At 43.4% G+C, this 18,233-nt stretch overlaps 1 protein-coding gene across 1 annotated transcript in view; it reads left to right on the top strand.

Annotated features, from left to right (window-relative positions):
• Nucleotides 1-18,233, top strand: part of PIR (pirin) — a 96,787-nt gene that overhangs the window by 75,890 nt on the left and 2,664 nt on the right. The window contains exons 8-9 of the mRNA XM_002719917.5: nt 9,107-9,189; nt 17,813-17,879. Coding sequence (XP_002719963.1) covers nt 9,107-9,189; nt 17,813-17,879 — 150 coding nt within the window. The remainder of the gene's footprint in view (nt 1-9,106; nt 9,190-17,812; nt 17,880-18,233) is intronic.

The raw sequence follows: 18,233 nt of genomic DNA, 5'->3' as shown, positions 1-18,233 counted from the left end.
CGCAATTTTATTTTTAATGCTGAGTGTGGAGAAAAAGTGGATTGAAACCATTTTATATAACTGAATACTATTCCTTCATTCCTCTCATAACAACACTCTCCATGCCAGTACAGGTACACCCAGGGCAGGGTGCCTCTCAGCTTCCAGAATGTCCTGTAAGGGAGGAGCGTATGAACACCAGAACTTGCTGGCAGGTTGGCAACTGGCATCCTGATAAGAGCATGGTGCCACACTGGGCTGCAAGGGGAGCAGGATGGTGTCTGTCCCCTGGCAGGTGGAAGGAAGTGCAGTTGTAGTCCCAGGTGCCTCTGAGAGATTGCAAAGTTGCCTCTCTTCTCTTCTGAAGGTTGTGTATGTGTTGCTTATTGAGGCTCATCAAAAAGGAGTGTTTGAGACTCAACCGGCTCTTTTTTAAAAAATATTTATTTATTTATTTGAAAGTCAGTTACATAGAGAGAGAGGGAGAGGTCTTCATCTGCTGGTTCACTCCCCAATTGGCTGCAACAGCTGGAGCTGGGCCTATCTGAAGTCAGGAGCCAGGAGCTTCTTCCAAGCAGGTGCAGGGGCCCAAGGACTTGGGCCATCTTCCACTGCTTTCCCAGGCCATAGCAGAGAGCTGGATCAGAAGTGAAGCAGCTGGGACTAGAACGGGTGCCCATATGAGATGCTGGCACTGCAGGCGGTGACTTTACCTGCTATGCCACAGTGCGGCCCCTCAACCAATCTTGATGTGATTGATGAGGAATGTGAGATCTAAAGAAAGTTACATAAGTTTCCAGGCTTGTGTGTTGGTAGACCTGGCAGTAGAACCTCCTCAACCCCACTGTCCATACTGTCCCTTGTACTCTTCGTCCTCATGTTTGTCTTTTCAAGTCTAAATCCCTTATCTCAGCAGCAGAAGCACCAAGGGATGGAGGGGTAGAGGAAACCTCCCAGGGGTTCCTGGAAACAGCTCTGTGGGATTGACAGAAAATGGCTGTGGAGATGCTGTGGTGCCTCACCCACATCCCCGGGGCCCTGCTTCCTCAGTGCCCACCCACCAGCTGCCAGCAGCCAGCAGCCAGCATCCGCGTTGCTTAGCCAGAAGGCTTTCCTTGCCACCTGGGAGGGCTGCTCTGCCACTGAGGACAGGCTGCAAGTGCAGGAAAATGCACTCTTCTGGGTGCTCTCTGACCTCGCAGGTGGGGCGCTGTGAGGCTCGTGTGAGAGACCCTTTGCTAGAGTTTCCCAGTGGCCTTGTGCTGGAACCAGCCACAGGGGGTTCTGCTTGATGACACCCACTTCGCTGTCAGCCTCCCCTTTCCTAACTCTCCCACCTTCTGGACTGTTGTTTCCTGGGATCACGTTCCAAATAAACCCTTACACCGGAATCCGCACCCTCACTAGTGCTTCTGGGAAAGCCTGAAGGGGGAGAACCGGCCTCCTCTTTGCCTCTCCTCATCCTCTTGGACAGTGACCGGTGGTGTGGATGGAGCAGGGACATCCCAAGATGCGGGCCAAGAATCCCCATTGCTGAGACAGGTGCTTCCTGCTCTCCACCCTCCCCTCCCGCAGGCATGCCAGCAGCGAATTACCTGGTGCCCTAAAACGCCCACCTCCCGAAGCAGCACACTTGCAGCTACAGACAGCTAGCTTCTTGGTAACACCTGCTCAGGGCTGGAAGGCCACACCCAGAGATAGTTAAGCCATCCTTATATTCTCCAAAAAGGGCATCCGATTGCTTGAGCTTATTCTTCCAGAATGAATAACAGTGTTTGGAACTTATTCCTAATGTGATATAAACAGGCTTAGTTCCCTTTTCACTGAGCAGCATCTGTTTGTTTTAGCATTCAAGAAAGTGTGGGGAAATAAAACAACCAGCAGTAGCATCATGAGTCCATGTGCACCCATTAGCCTATAGTAGCCGAAGAGATGAAGCATCATTTCTGTTTATGATCTTCTGAAAATCCTGAGAAACACATAGTACTTTATAAAAATAGAAAACATGTTTATGGAAGTAGCAACCCTGATTGATGATTTCAAGAGCAACAAAAATAATCTGCACACATGGAAAGTAATAAAGTACACGGATTCTTTGGTGCTAAGGATGCTAGAAATGTTGGCCTGGATGAGAAAAAGCATGGGGAAGCAAACTGTAAAGGGTGCGATCACAAGTAACTCAGGTTTTCATCTCTGGGCCACAGTCTCAGTTGCGACCGCTCCACCCTGCTTGTGTAGCACAAAAGCCCTTCCCCGCGGTCCATAATAGGCCGCCTGTTCCAACACAACTTTATTCAGAGCCACTGAAGCAGGAGTGGCATGTGCTTTTCATGTCATGAAATGCCATTTCCACCCCCCCCCCGCCCCGCCCTGCCCAAACACCTAAAAAGGCAAAAAACCTTTCTAAGCCTGTGGGCTCCAGGACAACACACATTGTTGATTCTGGTTTTAAATGACATTGTTTAGGGGCTGACTCTGTGGTGTAGCAGGTAAAGCTGCCACCTGCAGTGCTGGCGTCCCATATGGACGCCGGTTCTAGCCCCAGCTGCTCTACTTCCAATCCAGCTCTCTGCTGTGGCCTGGGAAAGCAGTGGTAGATGGCCCAAGTCCTTGGGCCCCTGCACTCATGTGGGAGACTAAGAAGAAGCTTCTGGCTTTGGATTGGCACAGCTCTGGCCCTTGTGGCCAACTGGGGAGTGAGTGAACCAGCATGTGAAATACCTCTCTCTCTCTCTCTGCCTCTGCCTCTCTGTAACTCTGCCTTTCAAATAAATAAATAAATTTTAAAAATAAATAAATAAATAAATGACATTGTTTAAATGTACAGTGCAGAGCATGAAAGGAGAAAAATTAACAAGTGATCTTCAAAACCTGTTTTAATGGCTGGCAACAGCCTTGCTTCCTCACAGACCCTTGATGTGAGAAGGTAACAAGTAGAAAGCTCTACAGTTCTCAGGCCAAGAATGAGCCACGCCTCTACTTGTTTTTCTTCAGGTCAGGCAGGATTTTGCTGAGTCATCTCTCCTGCTGGCCTGATTCCCCCTCATGACTGTGGGCCACGGGTGCAAAACATCTGGCAAGAGATAGGGTTCAGTCTGTAGCCTCAGAGTGGGACACATCTGTCCAGATGACACTGGACCTTGGGGAGAATCCAGCTCACAAATTGGTCTCCTAGGACCCTGCTTTGACCAATGAGTGGCCAAATGACCTCATTTGAATTTTATCTCCTTCCCTTCCTCCACCCCAGCCCCTAGTAAGGATGTTAATGAGCAAAACAAAAGTGCAAGAACAAATCAGAGAAAAAGAAATGGCAAAACAGAAATAAGCGGTTGAAATACACTGACTTTTTTTTTAACTTTTATTTAATGAATATAGATTTCCAAAGTACAGCTTATGGATTACAATGGCTTCCCCCCCATTACGTCCCTCCTACCCGCAACCCTCCCCTTTCCCACTCCCTCTCCCCTTCCATTCACATCAAGATTCATTTTCATTTCTCTTTATATACAGGAGATCAGTTTAGCATACATTAAGTAAAGATTTCAACAGTTTGCTCCCACACAGAAACATAAAGTGAAAAATACTGTTTGAGTACTAGTTATAGCATTAAATCTCAATGTACAGCACACTAAGGACAAAGATCCTACATGAGGAGTAAGTGCACAGTGACTCCTGTTGTTGACTTAACAAATTGACACTCTTGTTTATGGCATCAGTAATCAACCTAGGATCTTGTCATGAGCTGCCAAGGCTATGGAAGCCCCCTGAGTTCACTGACTGATAATTTTTAGACAAGGCCATGGTCAAAGTGGAAGTTCTTTCCTCCCTTCAGAGAAAGGTACCTCCTTTGATGACACTGACTTTTAAATAAATCTTCAGAGAGAAATCAGTGAATGCCTCCTGACTACTCCCTCAGAGTGGTCTCGCTTATAAAACTGGGATGGCAGCAGCCAGTAAGCAAGTAATTGTGTTTTTCAAAACATTAAGCACCTCTGTTCTGTTGAGGTAAATGTTATAAATATGAATATGTACACTTGATGTATTGAGCTAGAAAAAATAGGCTGCAATTTGGGTTGAAAAAGTAATCTGGAGGAGCTGGTGCTGTGGTGTAGCGGGTTAAGCTGCCACCTGCAGTGCCGGCATCCCATATGGGCGCTGGTTCGAGTCCTGGCTGCTCCGCTTCCCATCCAGCTCTGTGATAATGCACCTGGAAAAGCAGCTGAAGATGGCCCAAGTCCTTGAGCTCTTGCACTCTCATGGGAGACCCAGAAGAAGCTCCTGACTCCTGGCTTCAGACTGGCCCAGTTCCAGCATTGCAGCCATTTGGAGAGTGAACCAGCAGGTGGAAGATTCTCCCTCTCTCTCTCTCTCTGCTTCTGCCATTCCCTTTCTGTAACTCTACCTTTCAAGTAAAATAAAAAGATCTTAAAAAAAAAAAAAGAGAGAACGTAATCTGGAAAGATTGCATGAAAAAGAAATAAAAATATCTTAAAAAAAAGAGAACGTAATTTGGAAAGATTGCATAAAAAAGAATTTTAGAAGGGCTATTAAAATATTAATTGATAGAGGAAATATCTAAAACGTGGACATTGGTAGATTTAGTTTCAGTACAGACAAGTGGACACTTAAACATTAGAAAACTATGGACATCAAAGCAGTTGTCAAAGTTAGGCATTTTAAGGTATAAGGTACATATAATGAAATCATGTCCTCTAACGAAGGCATTAACAGAGCTAAAATAAGAATAGAATTAGTACTTTTTTATTAAAAAGAAAATATTCATTTGAAGTTCATTTTTTTTTTTATTTGACAAGTAGAGTTATAGGCAGTGAGAGAGAGAGAGACAGAGAGAAAGGTCTTCCTTCTGTTGGTTCACCCCCCCAAGATGGTTGCCATCTCACTCCCAAGATGGCTGCCATCTCAACCCCCAAAATGGCCGCTATGGCCAGCACGCTACGCCGATCCGAAGGCAGGAGCCAGGTGCTTCCTCCTGGTCTCCCATGCGGGTGCAGGGCCCAAGCACCTGGACCATCCTTCACTGCTCTCCCGGGCCACAGCAGAGAGCTGGACTGGAAGAGGAGCAGCCAGGACTAGAACCGGCGCCCATATGGGATACTGGTGCTGCAGGCAGAGGATTAACCAAGTGAGCCATGGCTCCGGCCCCTGAAGTTCATTTGAAAGTATTCATTTTATGCTTTTGAGGATCTCATTAATGTTTGATACTTTTTGCAAATGGAGAGCCTTTGATGCTGACTATTGAATAGTAGCTTTCAAAACTCTACAGGTTGGAGGGGAGGGGTACTTTGTCATAGGTTGCTAGGTCAAGATGTCATCAGTTGGCTGGGTCCAGGTTCTTGTTGCTGATGCAAGAAAAGAGTTCAATGGTGAGACATAGGTTAAGGTCAGCAGAGGAATAAGGTTTATTTGCATGCAAAGTGAAAGTACATGCTTGAAAGGGGGTGTGGAATGCTTAAAAGTGAACTGAACTCAATGATTTTTAGGGTCATCCTTTTATGTGATCTGGAGTCATGGAGGGTGGTGTTTGGGGCATGATTTAATTGAATATTCTAGGGGGTGTGGTTTAGGGTGAGGTTTGAGTACTGCCCATTTCCTTGCACTCTTGTAAATCTTGAAGTGTCATGGCATCAGGCACATGATGGGAGCAGGAATGTCAGCCATAGCAATTTTATTGTAATGATATAATAATTAGCAAAAAGTCGTCATGGGGATGCAGTCAGCAGCCATGTTGGTTATTTTGGGTCAGTGCCAGGTCTGAGCAGCAGTTGCATGGAAGCTATGGTTTTCCACTGCATAGAAAGGGGAGAAGGGGAGGGGCAGAGCAGGCAGGGCTGCAGGGCTGCAGGGCTGGTAACCTCAGCTCCTCCTTGCTAACTGCCTCCTCGTCCATATCACTTTGACAGCAGTCGCACTGGGGGAAAATGTCCTTTGAGCACCCTCAGTTAGAATCTGTGCAGCATGTGGTGAAAAGAAAAATCAAAAGAGCATAAACTTCACCAGGTCAGAAAAGCAGTAGTTCCCACAGACACTAGTACTGCATCTCTCGCCAGCAGCTGTGATGAAAATGACATGACACATAAATGCAGAGATCTGAAAGGTAAAAGAGTTTACGTCCTGTGTCCTTGAAACTTGGAATGGCCTTTCAGTTTGAAGGCCCATCCCCTAGAGGGATCCAGGGCAATATACTGTTGGTGCTTAGAAAATGTATTTGGAAACCTAAAAATATTTATCTGCAGTCACTGAAATGACAGCTAACTGGTTTTTGAAGGTAGTAAAATGTTTCAATCTTATTTTTAAAAGCAACTATTCATGCTTAGTTTGTGCTCAACCTTTTGCTTCTGGCACTGGGTGAATTTTGAGAAGTTTGACATGGTTCCTGTGAGACAGGAAGACAGACGGAGTGGTTGGGGCACCTGGGGCTTACAGAAATGGCCTACAGATATGGGTTTGCTTCTTCTTGCTCTGAAGACAAACAGACCTCCCGCCTGGACCAGGCTCCTAACAGGTTGGGGGCCAAGGCTGACCTACATTGACCTACAGCTCCTTATACACTCATTGGGATATATTAGCACACGAAATGACATACCTGCCTGCTGCCATGACAGGACACAATGAACCATATGAGGAGTGAACTCTCCGCCTTCTTCCCTGAAAAACCATCAATATCCCTCCCGTTTATTAGAATGCACCTGTCCCTTCATTAAGCAATCCATATAATGTTAAACAGCCCTCAGAGAAGGGGCCACTGCTCTCCGCATGAGCCCACACTCTGACGCTCTGACGGGGGAGTGTGTGTACTTTTGCTTTCTCTGTCAAATGCCTGCTGCCTGCTCTATGCCATTGTGCAACTCCTTCAGTGCTGCCTGGAGACACTTGTGAACATGCCGGAAGCCCTCTTAACTAAACTGCACCGGTCCCGCAGGCTGCATTGAGCAGTGCCACGCGTTCTTTGAAGAATGCCTGGAGGGAGGTGGCCAGCTCCTCCTGCCAACCTGCCCATTGCTGCTCGTGCCAGCGGAGTTGTAGAGACTTCAGGGCAGCTGGGTTTGTTCTCAATCTGCTTGTGCCAATTGCACCAATAATTTCAATTATGTATTTCAATTAAAAATATGTAAAAGTAATGGAGTAAGCCTTGGGAAAGCATCAAGTAAGAGGCTTCAGCTATATGTGTAAAATAGATTCTATCAGCATCTATGATGGAAGTCCTAGGTTGTGTGAGACACAGGGGAAGTGGGGCAGCAATTCTTAGAATAGGAAGAAGAAAAGACGGCATACGCACAACAGTTGCACAGCAGTGAATCCTACACCGAAGACGCGGCACTAACTTTAAGTGTGTTTCAAAGGAGTTTGCCCTTTTATAACTGTTCAGGCAAAAAAGTATTGCAGTCAAATTGTTTTCAGTTAAATTTCCCTTAATGGCACTACTAGATGTAGCATTCTTGGCAAAGACTCTCAATGGAAACCCTTTATGATCTGATGTGGCCATATTTATAACTGAAAGTAGTCAGAAACAACACGATGCATTTCCTTGGTGACTTTTCTTAAGTTCAGGAGATAACCTGATGAATGAACTCTCGTAGCGAGGACCTGGACATGAAGACACAATCAGTCTTTGCTTTCTGTGACCGCCCTTTAAACATTTCACTTGATAATACAGAAGCTAAGGAACACTTACACCTGGCAATGTGCAAGGGAAAAGGGCAGAAATTATACGCCATATGAAGTTCGTATTCGAGCCTTTGCAAAAACGGAAGCATTTGTTTCTAAATTGGAAGTTCCTCGCAGACCAGTAAGCACTGCAGTGAAGCACTGTCCTCATAGGCGGTGTGGAGAAGTAGCCGCCCAGCATTGCTTGTGAGCGCTGTCTCTTAATCGGCTCGCTCCGTTAAAACCTACTGAAGGGGCTTGCAAACTGTTTTGGTCTATGTATCGTGAAACACCCTACATGACAAAATTAGGGGCCAGGAGTGGCCCCACATGGGGAATGAGTGTAATATATGAATTAGTTGCAGATAAAGACACAGCTCATTGCTCCCAGGGGATTCTGGTAAAGCACACTTAATAAAATGCTGCTCCTTGTCGCAGTTGAAACTATTATCCAACTCTAAATGAGCTGCTTCTTCCCCTCCGGACCTCTCTTTTATTGCCATATCCCTTCATTAGTGGAGAAGCAGCGGAGTTCTAGCATTCACATCCATGACATTTGTTGACCTAAATCTTTTGATAGAGAAGCACTCTTGAGTGTTATGCTTGGGCTGGCTCTCAGCAACTTACAGGAGCTGATGTGCACCTGTTCCCTGACCTCACATTAGTACTTGAAATTGGCCCTAGTGGGAGCATTTATACTGTGGAAATTGGCATACTCTACAAACCAGGTTTGCCCCCACCCCAATCCCTGAAAGCCACTAGTTAAACACTAGTCAGCATTTCTTAATCTGGGTTGTGCTATCAACTTGTCCCATATCTTGAAATCCCCCACCCCAGAATACTGTTTTTAGATTTAGGAAAGTTGCAAAGATGTTCAAAGAATACAGTTATGATATATGTGCTTTTCTAACGGCATTTGAAATAATATCATCTAGCAGCAGTTCTCTGAGTTCTTAGCAGAGATCATAAACCATATTTTCAGATACCCACAACAGTTAATATGATGTAAAAGTATTTGTGATTTTTTTTTATTATAGACAAAGTCATGAGTCCAGCTAATTTTACTGGTTTGTTGATTACATTCATGATCAAAGGAAAAGCTACATTTCAGTTAGGTGTTAGTGAAACTAAACGTGTGACTTACTTTCCATCTAAGTCTACCCATGCCCTGGATTCTAGCTACAGACTCATTGTTAGCATATTGACTCTAGGTTAAGAAATCCATTAGACTCCTGTTTCTTGTCTGCAAGTATCAGAATGAGCCCTGCTGTCTCATGTAGGTTATCTCCAAAGTGAAGGTGACACAGACTTCTCTAGGAAATATAATTATATATCCTATTATTTCTGAAATTGAAATGAATATTACGGTGCTGTATAGTTAACCAAATAGGATATAACCATGTAACTACATGATACATGCCCTGTGATGAGTGTTAAAGGTACTGGGTCATCCTTCTTGCAGGGCCTGATGATGCACAACAAAAGGTAGAACCTCATCACACAGCAGTGCTGGGGCAAGGGGACCATGTCCAGGTAGAGAACAAGGTCAGTATGAACAACATTTACTTCTCTTAAATTGTTTTACATTTTTCTAAATATATTTTAATAAATGAATCACTAATAATCACTATTCTACATTCAACTTGACTTTTTAAATCTCAGCTACTCTGCTTAGATCCTTGCTTCCTGCTGATGCACCTGGGAGGCAGCAGATGATGACCCAAGTGCTTGGGTCCCTGCCACCCACGTGGGAATCCCAGATGCAGTTCTGGGCTCTTGGCTTCAGCTTGGGCCAGCCTGGCTGTAGCAGCCATTTGGGGAGTGGACAGAAGATCTCACTTTCCTTCCATTGCTCTGCCTTTCAAATAACTCTTTTTTAAAAAAAAAATCCACATTTAATAAATCTTTAATTTTCTTAACTTGTTCTGTCTACATCTTTCCAGGAAAATGCCTAAATCTCCTATATAGCTGGAAATTGTTTTTCTTCCTTGTGGAAGAAATGAAGCTACAAGTTTATGAACTCCTTTGATTAATTTCTGCTATTTCTGTTGGTTTTTTAGAAGTTTCATCTACATTGATTTCTCATCTTCAGGAGTCATCTAAAGTCCCTCTTGTTTGCCCCCAGAAATTTGAATCTGCAGGCAACACATCTTCCTTGTCTCCTAATTTCTTTCTTGAACCAATTGGTTTGTTTTTAGCACACGTGAACATGGATCAGCCCTCTGTACGTGTAAACATAGCACACATGCTCACACAGAGCCTTCCGGAAATCATCGCCATTTTGAATGGAGGGGAGCATATGATGCATTTCATAGCCCTTTTGTGATGAATGCCTGCTTTTAAAGTAAAGTTTCTGATATTTTATGAGGCTTGGCAGAATTTTTTTGCAGGGTTTCAAGTTTGTTTGGAACTTCTACACAAAAGTTCCTGAACAGTCAGAGTTTGAAGATAGGGATGGAGAGGCAGCCTGACTCAGCCCTGCCCCTGAGCTTGCAGTCACAGGATCTTTGGTCAGTCTCCTGGCAGCTGTAGTCATCTGCCAGGAAGTACTGGGAAGTAAACAGAAGAAAAATCTCATGAGCACCAGAAAAACAAGCCTGTCTTGGGGTCTCTGCCCTCTACTGTTAGGTTGAACCATATAAAACTGTCGTGTTTGACCTACAAAACCGGCAATTTCATGTATTTCAACCCAATACAGAAAAGAGGTGTGAAAACTACACACAAAGGCCAGAGCCTATTGATAACAGATTAGTTTGTAATATTATCTGGTTTAACTTATTTTTGACAATCCCAGTTCTTCCTGTAATAGAACAGAGAGTGCATTGTGGATAATAAGGATTTGGAACTGAAACGGAACACCAGACAGAAGGGATGAGGGGAGCCACAAGGACAGCAGACCACTGGGAGAGAAGAGAAGTGCCTGAAAGCATCCATTCATTGGCAAGCTGTGCTCCTGGCTCCAGGGGCATCACTCTGTTATGTGAAGTTCTGTCACTGTTGTTGTTTATAACCATGGTCTAACCCATAAAAACCTTAAGAAAGGTTTCTATGAAAAATTGATTTTTTTTTAAAAAAAATGACCATTTCAAAAGGGCATGTGTCACTTAGATCCACGGGATAGAAGAAAATCCCCCTTAGATGACAAGAGAGATTGGGAGAATTGGAATCTTGGCTTTGCCACTTGTTAGCTATGTGAGCTTAGATACATTATAAACTTCTCCAAGCTTGTTTCTTTGTCTACAAAATCAAATCATGATGCTAACTGCATGGGATTATTACAAAAAATATTTAAGATTTTGTATATTAAAGATCTATTTCAGACCTAGCATGGGGTCACAAAATGGTACCTGTTAGTACAAATTCAAACCTGTTTTCATAAATAAAGTTTTATTGGATCACAGCCACACTCAAACATGTCCATATTGTCTATGGCTTCTTTCACACCATAAAGATAGAAATGAGTGGTTGTGACAGACTAGATGCCCATCAAAGCTTGAGAGACTGTGGCCTTTCATAGAAAATGTTTGACAATGCCTGGTTTAGTACATTGTAGGTGCTAGATAATGGTAGCTCCTAATTTAACAGATAGCCATGCAACATGTATGTTACTTGATGAGGCTTCATACCTTAGGCCTCAAGGCTTGGGGAACATAACAATTTCTGCAGCTAGAAAAGGCCTAAGGTACCATTGTTCATCAATACTATATTGATTCAATAGGTTATACTCTATTGAAATTAGCCTTGAGACTGGCACTGTGGCATAGCGGGTAAAGCCACCTCCTGTAGTGCTGGCATCTCATATGGGTGCCGGTTCGAGTCCCAGCTGCTCCACTTCTTTTTTTTTTTTTTTCAAAGATTTTATTTTTTTGAAAGACAGAGTTACAGAAAGAAGTAGAGACAGAGAGAGAGGTCTTCCATCTGCTGGTTCACTCCCCAGATGGCTGCAACAGCTGGAGCTGAGCTGATCTGAAGGCAGGAGCCAGGAGCTTCTTCTGGGTCACCCACATGGGTGCAGGGGCCCAAGGACTTGGGCCATCTTCTACTGCTTTTCCAGGCCGTAGCAGAGAGCTGGATTGGAAGAGGAGCAGCTGGGACTAGAACCGGTGCCCATATAGGATGCCAGCGCTTCAGGCCAGGGCCATAACCCATTGCGCCACAGCGCCGGCCCCTTCGGCTGCTCCACTTCCCATCCAGCTCTCTGCTGTGGCCTGGGAAAGCAGTAGAAGATGGCCCAAGTCCTTGGGCCCCTATACCTGTGTGGGAGACCTGGAGGAAGCTCCTGGCTCCTGGCTCCTGGTGTCGGATCGGCGCAGCTCCGGCCGTTTCAGATGGAAGACCTCTCTCTTTCTCTGCCTCTCCTTCTCTCTCTGTGTAACTCTGACTTTCAAATTAAAAAAAAAAAAAAAAAAGAAATTGCCTTAGGACTTGATAGAGAAGAACAATGCATCTTTCTAGGGCTGTCCCTAATCCCATTTGTACTGAATTATAGTCAAGAGGGAGGAGCTAGTTTATGCCCTGGTCTCCTCTGGCTCTGTTCTTCCTGAGCTTTCACTACTGCTCATTTCTGTGTCCTGCATCCTCACGCCCATCTTTCCGATCAGCCAGAAGAGCGGGCATTTTCCTCTGGGAGCGAAGAGGAGGGCAAGGGAGGGGCGACATCAAGTTCATGACTTCTCGTCTGCCCAGGTTTGCCTGCTCCGTCTGTGCATGCATTGACCCATCCAGGCCAGTATATGCCGGACCTCAGGGACTCCTGACTTCCTCACGCAGACGGCGAATTCCTTTCCATGACCATTATCTTGGAGTCTGCCATGGCAAGGGGCTTGCTTCATGCTAGTTTTAATAGTGTTTAAGTCAGACCCTTTGACTTCTTGGAGGAAGCCCAAACCGCAACAATGGCATCAAAGCAGACTTGACTTTTTCAGAGTTCCTTGGAGATTAGAATCAACCCCAGGATCCTCTGGACATCGGAACTATCAGAAAGAAATTAAGCTTTAGCATGACTTAATTTCACACAGTTGTCCTTACTAGACTTCATTATTTATACTGCTTGGGTCAGTGGGAAGATAAAATCAGTTATCTGGTCCTGGGCTGGTGCTAGTCAGCTTAGAACAGGTTCTGTCTTAAGGGCTAAGGCTCCCTGTGCTGCTTTGACCCACAGTTGATACTCTGGAATTCCTCCTGAGGATGGGTCCCCTGATGGCTCCATGATCAGGAGGGAATCAGTTTGCTGTGAAAGACTCCACCTCACCTTTAGACCTGTGTTCTTACTGGTGTCCTAGTGAGAAGGTCTGAAACCGCTGAGTTAGCAGATTCACCTGCTTTTACCAAGATAGACAACCACCTCCTCATTGGTTGTCATCAAAACATACTTGTGAATAACAGTGCTCTTTAACTTTTGCCATTCATGGGAAACCCATTAAAATGCTAAGTATTAACATGATTAAATCTAAGCATTGAAAGAAATAAAACACCATACTAAAGTTAGAGACAACTTTTTGCTTATTTATGGATTAAATCTCATGATAAAAGAAACCATTAATTTTTAAAAAGCTGAGCTTGGATAATGACTTTATCTTCCAATTGACCCAAGAAGTATAAATAATGAAGTCTAGCAAGAACAATTGTGTGAAATTAAGTCATGCTAAAGCTTAATTTCTTTCTGATAGTTTTTTCAAGTAATATATTACTATAATAAATGTTATTGAAGTAAAATCATTGTGGGGAGCAACTCGGACTATACTGTTACTGGAATTAAGACTTATTCTATACATCTGCTCTCCCACAATATGGCGCTGGGAGAGGAGCAAACAGCTTCTACCCAGCTGCCTCTCACCAACTTGACAAGCTGCAGGAGCTGCTCCTGATTGGAGGAGAGCAGCGTGCTCAGCGTGTGGGTAGCAGAGCACGGATTGGTGGAGAGGACTATATAGGAGGAGAGAGACGGCATGGTGGTGTGGGTTGGTTGGAGAGTGCGTTGGAGAGTTTGCGGGGAAGTTCGTTGCTTCGTTCTTATTTCTCTCTACTCATTCTTGCTTTGGGGGTTCACTGTTTACTTATTCTTACTTTACTATAGAAAAGACTTGTAAAAAAAGGGGAACAACAAGCGTCCGGTCTGGTGCGGCTCCTCCGCGTGCGGAGCAGCAAATCATGTCTTTAGATTCATTATCAGAGTCATATTGCCATCTCAAACTTTATATTCAAACTGATTAATATTCATAGTTTACATGTTATCAGTGTGTTACATGAATTATAGGACTTTCTTCTTAATACTTACCTTGACAATAATACTTACAGAATAATAAGAACAATTTCAAAAGTAAATTTTTAAGTAAACCCAGAATAGTCAGACTAAGCGGGAATTCTAAGAATATGCACCCAAGAAAAAGATAGGGTCTGAGCCCCCAAAGGTAGTGAGTTTTAGTAGTAGTAATCACGCGTTGATTTAGAGCCACAGAAGGAGCCATGTTTAAACAGGTCTCTGTTCTCTTTGTTTTTCCATGACTTTCTTCATTTGACACTCTAAGGACTTTTCAAGAAAACAGCAACTGGGACATTCAGCCACATCAGCACTCTACGAAACAGAAGGATTATCAGATTTTACCAAAGAAAGTCATTAAGAAAGGCACAAAGCATACCTGCTTTAGGTTAGGGAAGAAGGAGCCACTCAGAGGTTAAATTTGTAGAATAGTCATTAAAGGACATTTGGAACATTCTCCAGATTTCTCAAATGATGGAAAACCAAACTACTCAGCTCCCAGCAGTTTGATAATTTCTCTGTTCTGACAAAATACATGTGTCCTTTTGTCCTGCTGTCCAGATAATAATTTTATTTGAGTAGTACCAAAAGAAGCAAAGCTTTCTTATGAAAATTTTATCATTCCTAAATGTGTAAACCATAGAGAATGCTTGTCATTCATGAAAGATGAATTTTCTCAGTTGAGAAACATGCATTGTTTTTTAAATCTTTTTAAAAAAAAGTTTATTTATACTTGAAAGTCATAGTTACACAGAGAGGAGAGGCAGAGAGAGAGAAAGAAAAAAAGAGGTCTTCCATCCACTGGTTCACTCCTTAGATGGCCTCAATGGCCAGAGCTGTGCTGATCCGAAGACAGGAGCCAGGAGCTTCTTCCAGGTCTTCCAAGCGGGTGCAGGGGTCCAAGCACTTGGGCCATCTTCTACTGCTTTCCTAGGCCATAGCAGAGAGCTGGCCTGGAAGAGGAGCAGCCGGGACTCAAACCTGCATCCATATGGCACTACAGGAGGCGGCTTTACCTGCTATGCCACAGCGGCGGCCCTGAGAAACATGCATTCTGAGGTGTCAGCTCACACATGACATACGCCTTGCCTCTCTTCTCTCTTAACTCCTAGCCCTTGCCACTTTGCTTCCTGGTCCTAGAATTCAAGTATGTCTCCCTGCCTGCCAATAAAATAACATCTCAAAACACTGTTAAATCACTTCCTCTTTCACATTGACTCATAATTCTGATCATTGCTACTAGATCATTTATTTTTCAGAGATACTTTTCTGTCAAATGTTTCTTGTTACACATTGAAATTTCACCACTCCCAAACCCTAAATTTTTTGTGGTAACTGAGTTTGTTTTTGTCAAAATTTTATTCATTCAAACATCATTTTAGAAAAAAATCATTCAATTAGAAACTTTCCCTTTCGTGTGGACTTAGATTATATTGTATATATTTTAACTTCTTTGTAACCTTGGGTCGTCAGCATGTATATGAGTCATTGTTCTGAGCTCCAAAGTATGGTGATGTTTTCAGGTGTTGCTAGCTTTGCACTAAGTGGTCCTAGACTCCTGGACTGATTTGTAAACTCCTGTGCCTCTTTTTAAATATTTTTTTCATTTCCATCATTGGTATTAAATGTCAGCTTTTTGTATTATCATGCAGTAGTGCTTTCCTGCCTTCTAGCTTTGAATCTCTTATGGATTTCATAACCACAAGATCTAATTGAGGATCTATGCTAAAAGTGAAGCAGTTGGGCAGGTGGTTAGTCTGATGGTTAAGACGCTAGAGAAGATACCCCTGCCGCATACTGGACAGCCTTGGGATTCACTGCCTGCTCTGGCTCCAGACTCTGTCTACCTGCTAAGGTGGACCCTGGGAGGCAACAGCAGTGGCGCAAGTAATTGGATTCCTGCTAACCATGTGGAAGACCTGGATTGGGTCCCCAGCTCCTGGCTATGACCTGACCCAGTCCTGGCTATTGCTGATATGTTGGTATGTTTTTCCTCTAACCTCTCAATATGTGATTTCTTGATTTCCCTAAAAATGACAATCATACTATTTACTTATGTATTTATTTGAAAGGCAGAGAGAGAGTTGTCTTCTATCCACTGGTGCACTCCCCACTGACTACAACAGCCACGGCTGGACCAGGCCAAAGCCAGGAACCAGGAACTCCATCCTGGTCTCCCATGTGGGTGGCAGGGGCCCAAACACTTGGGCCATCTTCCATTGCTTCTCCAGGCACATTAGCAGGGAGTCATATTGGAAACAAAGTAGCTTGGACTTGAACTGGCACCCTGATATGGCATGCCGGTGTTACAAAGGACAGTTTACCCCCTGCACTACAAAACCTACTCCATATCCTAATTATTTAACCAATGCCTCATTATTAGAGAACTATTTTCAATTTTTGCTGTGATAAATAGTGCAACAATAAAGAAACTATGTGAAACATAGTATTCCCTTACACTGTATTCCTACAACTGGCATTACTGCATCAGGACGTCAGTTGTATTGGGAATTTTCAGTTTTATTGTCAAGCTGCTCTTTGAAACAATGCCTGCACCTCTTTAAAATCTCCCAAGTGATATATGAAAGTGTATCTTTCTCTGTATCCACACTAGCCCTGTATATTATAATTAAATATTTTCCAGTTTCAGAGGGAAAAATCTAGCCTTTTTTTTTTAAGATTTATTTTATTTATTTGACAGAGTTACAGAGAGGTAGACACACACACACACACACACACACACACACAGAGAAGTCTTCCATCTGCTGGTTCACTCCCCAAGAGGCTACAACAGCTGGAGCTGAGCCGATCCAAAGCCAGGAGCCAGGAGCTTCTTCCAGGTCTCCCATGTGGGTTGCAGGAGCTTCTTCCGGTCTCCCATGTGGGTTGGGCCATCTTCTACTGCTTTCCCAGGCCATAGCAGAGAGCTGGATTGCAAGTGGAGTAGCCAGGACTCAAACGGGTGCCCATATGGGTTGCCGACACTGCCAGGCCAGGGCTTTAACCTGCTGCACCACAGTGCCGGCCCCCTAGCCTTAATTCTTATACCAAAACTTCTGGAGATGTTAATCTGAGACTCTTTTTGGAAAGAAATTCACCTGAGCAGATGTCCCTTGGATACTCTGGGTTTTTTGTTTTGTCGTTTGTTTTTTTAAAAAATTTATTTATTTGAAAGGCAGAATTACAGAGAGAGACAGAGATTTTCTATCTGCTGGTTCACTCCCAAATGGCTGCAGCAGCCAGGGCTGGGCTAGGCACCAGGAATTTTCTCCTACATTGGTGGCAGGGCCCAAGTACTTGAGCCATCTGCTGCTGCTTCCCCAGGTACATTATCAGGGAGCTGGATTTTTGGAAGTGGAGCAGCTGGGTCTCAAACCAGAACCCACATGGGATATTGGTTTTGCAGGAGGCAACATAACCTGCTGTGCGAAAACACCAGCCGCGGATGCTCTGTTTTTATGATTCCATTTAGTACAACATTTCTGGGGCATATTTCACACTAATAGTAATAAATGTCAAAAGTAGGAAAATCTTATTTTTGGATTTTCATAAGTAATTTTCCTTTTAACATATTGTTAGAGAGAAATCATAAGCCCTATAATAAACCAGTTCAATCACATAGTTTGTCATGAAGATGTTTCCAGTTAAAGAAAACCTCAATTTAAATTCTCCTTTAATTTGAGAACAATAATATTTTGGTGGCCTGGACTTATCCTTGAATGCTATTGCTAGCGAATGTCTTAAGAAATAAATACTTTCGTACTGAGTCTTGCACACACATTCTGAGGACTTGTATTCAGGATTCAGAATATCATCCATTTGGCTAGCAAGTCAACATCAAGTGGTTCCCAATTTGATGTTTAAAAATGTGAATGCTTATTGTTTTTTTTTTTTTTTGGTTAAATTTAGGATCCCAAGAGAAGCCATTTTGTCTTGATTGCTGGAGAGCCATTAAGAGAACCAGTCGTGCAACATGGTAAGCAGCAAATTATCACAATTTTCTTGGTTGATTTTCTGTTTCTTTGAATGTATTTTACATATATATTATTATTGGGAAGAGTATCGGGATTTTTGTCCTATATCTCCATCTACAAATGGGAGGATTTTGTTTTATTTCTCCATTGTCAGAGGAAAACATATGCATGGCATATTTATATTCATTTCTCTTAAAAAAAAACTCGTTTCTTAAGTACCTATCGTGTGTAGGACTTAGAACTAGGGAAGAACAAAAATAGATATTTTTTATTGTGTCCTAGGATAGTTCAACTTGAAAAAGATTTTGTAGTTCACTGGAGGCTTGAATTATCATTTTTACCTTTACCAAAAAATA

The sequence above is a fragment of the Oryctolagus cuniculus genome, chromosome X, assembly GCF_964237555.1.
Source record: "Oryctolagus cuniculus chromosome X, mOryCun1.1, whole genome shotgun sequence".
NCBI classification, from domain to species: Eukaryota; Metazoa; Chordata; class Mammalia; order Lagomorpha; family Leporidae; genus Oryctolagus; species Oryctolagus cuniculus.
This window is presented reverse-complemented; position numbering and strand designations above follow the sequence as displayed.